At 28.4% G+C, this 6311-nt stretch overlaps 3 protein-coding genes across 3 annotated transcripts; 1 reads left to right on the top strand and 2 right to left on the bottom strand.

The window, feature by feature from the left end:
• Positions 1–537: 537 nt before the first annotated feature.
• On the bottom strand, positions 538–1890 carry LOC105619572 (barrier-to-autointegration factor). Its single transcript, XM_012201088.1, has 3 exons — positions 1635–1890; positions 1183–1314; positions 538–1077 (listed from the first exon to the last, which is right to left on the bottom strand). Exons 2-3 carry the CDS (start codon positions 1306–1308, stop codon positions 931–933), a joined length of 273 nt encoding a protein of 90 aa, XP_012056478.1. The 5' UTR covers positions 1309–1314; positions 1635–1890; the 3' UTR covers positions 538–930.
• Positions 1891–2809: 919 nt separating this feature from the next.
• LOC105619571 (NADH dehydrogenase (ubiquinone) complex I, assembly factor 6) lies at positions 2810–4300 on the bottom strand. The gene is made up of 4 exons (XM_012201087.1): positions 4185–4300; positions 3613–3835; positions 3138–3533; positions 2810–2986 (listed from the first exon to the last, which is right to left on the bottom strand). The coding sequence occupies exons 1-4, from the start codon at positions 4298–4300 to the stop codon at positions 2810–2812; spliced, it is 912 nt and encodes a 303-aa protein (XP_012056477.1).
• A 344-nt stretch (positions 4301–4644) lies between these two features.
• LOC105619570 (probable NADH dehydrogenase [ubiquinone] 1 alpha subcomplex subunit 12) lies at positions 4645–5889 on the top strand. The gene is made up of 3 exons (XM_012201086.1): positions 4645–4750; positions 4974–5056; positions 5524–5889. The coding sequence occupies exons 1-3, from the start codon at positions 4647–4649 to the stop codon at positions 5763–5765; spliced, it is 429 nt and encodes a 142-aa protein (XP_012056476.1). The 5' UTR covers positions 4645–4646; the 3' UTR covers positions 5766–5889.
• Positions 5890–6311: the final 422 nt, after the last annotated feature.

Genomic DNA, 6311 nt, shown 5'->3' with positions numbered 1-6311 from the left:
ATGTCACGTGCACTATAGATTTTCAATATTGATAGTAGATTTTGGAACACAGCCATAATAATATTATATATAAATATATATTGATTTAACGTTTTGATACTTAAAAAAGTGCCGAAGGTATTAAGAAAAATATATCGATAAAGTCTTGATTAAAACCCTGATAATAAAAATTCGATTCTCAATGTGAACACATCTTTTTTACAATCTTTTATTTTCGAGAAAAATAAAAGTCAAAAATAGAACAGATAAGAGTAAAAAGAAAAAAGAGAACAGATATGTTGACTTAAAAAATAATTTAAAATGAAATCTAATTTAAAATAAAATAAAATATGATAAAATTATATATGAAACTATTACCTTCTTTTCTACATAAATTTTATTTTAAATATTTTGTTTAAATAATCAGAAATCAATACTTTTCAATCAGAACATTATTAGAGAATAAATCCTTTTATTTTTTGTTCTATTTAAATATTACATTCACATTTTATGTAAGCGTGTCAATGTACTTACATCTAAGACTGCATATTTTTTTTATAACTTTTGTGTTCATTGAAGTAATATTTTTTTCAATATCTTAATGTGTACAAAAATCACAAATTTCTTTAATCCATTACTGTTATTGATATGATTCACTGAAATTCACCGATTGATCATAGAATAAATACAAAAAATCATTCTACATTCTTAATGATCAAATACTAAATAATTACTAAAATACATGTGATAATAACTATTTGATTATAAAATGTGATTATTCAATTTGCAAAAATAAATTTTATGTTTACTGTTCAAAGTTACTGTTTATAAGCAAGATATATTAAAAATATATAAATGTTAAAATATATTTTACATTTTGCGTAATGTCATATAATTTTATAATTAAACTTTGTTTTTTTTTTAAGAATATTTAAGTCAAATCTATCACAATTACAAAAATTCTTCACACCAATCAGTGAGACACTGATAACAATCTGTTGACTGTTTCGCATTCGCTGAACAAGCATCTTTCATCCATTCTTGAAACAGCTCCTTATTCTTCTTTAACACTAAGTACTGTCCCAAGACCACATATGCCTATTAATAAAATAAGATACGATTAAATTAGAATTTATTTAAGAGTCACACTAAGAGTGATTTAGATATATTCAATTAAAATTATAAATGTAAAGAAATATTTACTTTATCAAAGCCTGCAGACTCTAATCTTTTTCCTAGCACCTCTCCGACACCAGCTAGTTCAGTCACAGGCTTGTCTCCCATCGGCTCAGCCACGAAGTTCCTGTGCTTCTGTGATGTAGTAGACATTTTGATCTATAAAAGCAAAAACTTTTATTTTCTTTTCTAATACGTTATTAGCTATATCAAACAAAGTGTTTAATCTATGTAACAAGAATCTATAAAAAAATTTATTACTAATTTATTATACTGTTTTAGCATTATAACCTTAACGTAATAAACATAATAAAATCATTCAACTACAGATTCAACTGTTCGATAAGATATAAGTAATTTACGAAAGTATTTTGTATATATAAAACTCGAAGGCAAACGGCAGATAAGCTGGGAGATACAGATATGAACAAAATGAACACACAAAACTTAACAAATCAATAAGATAGATAAGGAACAACTACCTGCGATTGGTTTGTGAGATTATTTCCCGATTGTTCCCAATTATGAATTGTTATCAGTTATGATAGTTATGAACTGCGATCGTCGAAACGCGAAATAAATTTTGAGAATGCCAAAAAATTCAAAAATTGAACATAAATGAGCAATTCTTCCTGTTTCGTTTAGACTCTGGATGGCCTTGGTTATCACAAGTTCAATGTAATCAAAAATCGCTTGATTCTATGTCTTTGGTCCCATTCTCATTCATCGAACGCGGAACAAATATATAAGTAGAATGAAGCGCATCAATTTTTATTCGATATCTTGGAGTCACAAGAGTGAACGGTTTCGCAATGCTGGTTTAAATTCGACTATTTTATTAATTTAGGAATATATATATATATATATAAAACTTGTGGGTATTTTTGCGGATAAAAACCGTCAGATACGTTAAAGAAACCTCCAAAACTGTAAAATTGATTGTCGCAAAAAAAATTTGGACAAAACGAGAAATAAGCCAATCAGGATGCAATATTTGAAAAAAATGTTCTTCCAATTATCATCTAGGTACCAATCATGAAACTTTTTTTCCTAGGATGAAAAGTGAAGTGAAAAATTTCTCTATTAACTTCAATAGTTAAAATTTCCACTTTTCATCCTTTCCATCCTAAGAATAAAGTTTTATGATTGATATCCTGATTTTCTGCGATATGAAATTTTTTAATTTAAATGGAATTAGGATAATAAATGACTAAAACATATTAAATGTTATTTTTAACTAATTTCAAACTTTAATAATTAAGGGCGACTTTAACCAAACTCCCATTAACTTGATCAGTGATTAATTCAATCAGGAGCTAATTTAAAACAAAATTTTTAACTATATAATTCGTTATTTCCAATTTAATCGTTTTTTCAAGTATTAATAAAAACTTAATTCTATGTATATAATATCTATGTAAATAAAATAGTATGTACAACTATTATTTGATAAGTTAATCGACATTTGATCAAAGTTATCCTAAACACACATTCATCTATAATAATTCTTAATATGGATAGAATAAACTTTTTGTTTAATGAAAAGTAAGATTAAATTAAGAATAACGAATTATATATAGCTACAGATCTTACAGCAAAACTGCTGATTGAATCAGTCTCTGATTAAATTAATTGGAGTCTGGTCAAAGTCACCCTAAGACCATATCTTTCTCCACAGTAATTGTAATGGAAGGATGCCATTTCTTCTTTGTAATGTCGGGTGAAAAACATCGAAGTCTACTTTTTTTAATTCTTCTAAATAATTCTCCACGCAAACTGTCGGTAGAAATATCGCGTTAAGATTCTTCCCAGCCTTTCTAAGTGATGTCGCCTAAAATAAAGAAAATAATGTCGTATAAATCTTTCCTGACTTTTTCATCTAAATGCAAAAACATGAAAATTGTCAGATATATGACTGCGTCATAGACGCAGATTGACTTGGTGTCAATTCCACATATATGGAATTAAGTTATCTATTGTACCATTTTCAGATGCTGCTTGGCGCAAGATGCAATTTCAAGTATAGCGTCTTTAAATCCAGCATTTGATTGTCTCTGAAAGATAGATTCAGAGGAGATACTGTATTTTAGCAAAATATCCTGTGGCAATATTATAACTCGTTTTCGGGCATTATATGGCACAGAACGTATCAAGGTGACTAAACCATGTGCTTTGCCGAAGTGGCTAGCTGCATGATCAGCATTGACGCTTGCTATACTCTGTGCCTCTAGCAGCAAATAATAAATTGATGATGTAGTATAATCACAATATCTTTCGAACGATTCCAAATCCACAAATATTGAGCTATTTAGCTTGTTCAAACGAGCGTCAATCAAGCGCTTGAAATAGCGTTTAGATAGTTTGTGTTGTTGAAGGATCTGTAAATGCAAAAGATCTCTGATTTCCAACAATAGTCATACGAATGTATCTTGGAACAATGAGATCTATTTATGTTACCCTGTGTAACTCCAATGCCACGGGACTCTTCGGAGGATTACCATTATAAATTCTGTTCAGAGCATCTGTCCAAAATTGTAATCGCATAGTACCTATCCTACTGTCACTTACTTGATCCTCCACTTGTGCTACTTCGACATTAAACGCACGTACAGCAAAAGCCGTCGATTTAATACTACGAGGAAGTAATAGCGTACATAAAAAGTTCTCATAATCGTTCTTCCTAAAAATACAATGGATAAATATAACTTTGAGTAGATTTTGTTAGAATTTTTGCTGATTTTGTTATATACAAACTTGCACAATTATTTTAATGTATCTTACAAGAAATTTTATTTACTTAGTTTTATTCCAAAGAAACACAACTAGTATATCCATTTCCTCAGAAATTTGAAATTTTGAAAAATTTATTTAAATATATTAAATAAATATAATACTATAATATATGAAATGTATATACTAATATTATATTATACATTAGAATAATATTATTACATTTATTACATAAACATGAATGTCCAATTCTTGTTTATATTTGTGCAGCTTCAATTTAACAAAGCAAAGACAAGTACCTAACTAGCTGCAAACAATACTCGGTCGGAGTTTGTCTTGCACTAGTCGTATTCATACGAATTATACATCGCAGCTTTGTTCGCACATTTTTCTCAATAACTGTTAATTTATTCATTTTAAAAAAAATAAAAATAAAAATTTGTTTTATTGAATCTAATAAAAGTGACCACACATAATTATCTCAACGGAAACGCTAACGACATTGAGTATATTAAATTTGTCTATCGTAAAATCATATTTTAATATTTTTTTTATTACAATTCGGAACATACAATCTCGGAGTATACAACCTATAAACTAATATATGATGTTTAAAACAATCAAGATCGCCAAAGTATTTTTTTATAAGTTCCTAGATCCTGATGTCATAAATTAAACTAGGACGTATCGAATGACTTTAAATGTTGGCGACCCTACCGAATCGACTTTAGCCAATTTCACGCTTTATTTACAGAAGTAAAATGGCAAATTTGACAAAGTTATTAGGATTGGATAAATTCGTGACGTTATTTCGTACAATACGCGACCATGGTGGTATTATCGGTTCCTTCAAAACGTTATACAGGTTATTAAGCAATTATTATATTAGTAATACAGCGAATGTTCAAAATACTATCACTTTGATTAGTATTGTGTAACTCCGTTCTGTATTTGACTTTGAGCTCTGCAGCTTATTCAAATTTTACTAATGTATATAACAAAATAAAAATAAAATATTTTGCAATATAAATGCAATGTGTCAACGTAATATCCTTACAATTAATATAGTGAATATAAATTCATTTCAGAGTGGATGAATTGAAGAGTGGAACCTTAGTCGGAGAAGACAAGTATGGCAATCGATACTATGAGAATAATATGCACTTTATAGGTCAGTTAAGTACACTAATATGTATACTATAAGTATAAATGTCAGATTAATATGAGTATAAATATCTATATGTATATATCATTTTATTAAGATACTTTTCAGCAAGACACTGACTGTATTTAACTGCTCAAGCAACATAAGTTTCATCACTCATTATGTATCATATAAGGAAGATAGAATAAAATTTATATGGCATGAGCATCTAAGACATTGAAAGCCAACTTAGTAAATTATTATATTCTTGTTTACTAATATTAAACAAAGATGAAATAATTCACTGTATTATACCGTTAGTGCTTTCCAGCAAGAGATTATGATCATTTTAATATTAGTAAATAACAAGGATATAATGATTCATTGTTACATTATTATTTGTCTCTTGCTAGAAAGCATTCTTAATCTTATCTTGAAAGTATATAATAGTGTAAAATACAGTTAATATCATGTTTATTTAATATTCTTTACAGGTCGTAACAGATGGGTGATATATGCAGATAAAGTTGGACTGAATTATGATGGTTCACAAGTCCCACCTGAATGGTTTGGTTGGTTGCATTACAAAACAGATTTGCCACCACACGAAGATCCATCTCGACCAAAATATAAATGGATGATGGATCATCAACAAAATATGAGTGGCACAGATCAAGCTTATATGCCTTACAGCACCACAAGACCGAAGATTGAACCTTGGCGGCCATCACAGTGATCTTTGTTAGAACAGCAGTGAGAGTAAAGAATAAAGTAGCTAATTCATAATTATAGTTACATAAAATATTATTCGATGTAAATAAAATTACTATCAAGAGATAAAAAGATTGTAGATATTTAAAGAGATAGTTTTTATTCATCCTTTTTTCACTAGTTTGATAATGCAGTAATAAAATAATTTAGTAATCAAACAATAACATTTAATTAAGTTCTAATTATAATGCATATAAGGAATAATGAAAGCATCTATTTTTATACATTTCTTTTAAATATTTATTTCGATTTTATTGGACTAGGCCAATATTGGACTATATCGATTTCGTTTGTTTTGCTGGCTTCATTTCTTTTATATGATTCATGCATTGTTTCAAGTAATTGAGCCGTTTTTTTATATTGTCCTGTACACTGAAGTTTTCATAAGAAAGAGTTATGATTTCGTATCCTCTGACTTTTAATAATTGCGTATATAAATACTGCGATCCTATGAGATCATTCTGTCCTATGCAATAATCGTGATAATCGTGCATCATTATTGCTATTCTGA

The sequence above is a fragment of the Atta cephalotes genome, assembly GCF_000143395.1.
Source record: "Atta cephalotes unplaced genomic scaffold scaffold00022, whole genome shotgun sequence".
NCBI lineage: Eukaryota > Metazoa > Arthropoda > Insecta > Hymenoptera > Formicidae > Atta > Atta cephalotes.
This window is presented reverse-complemented; position numbering and strand designations above follow the sequence as displayed.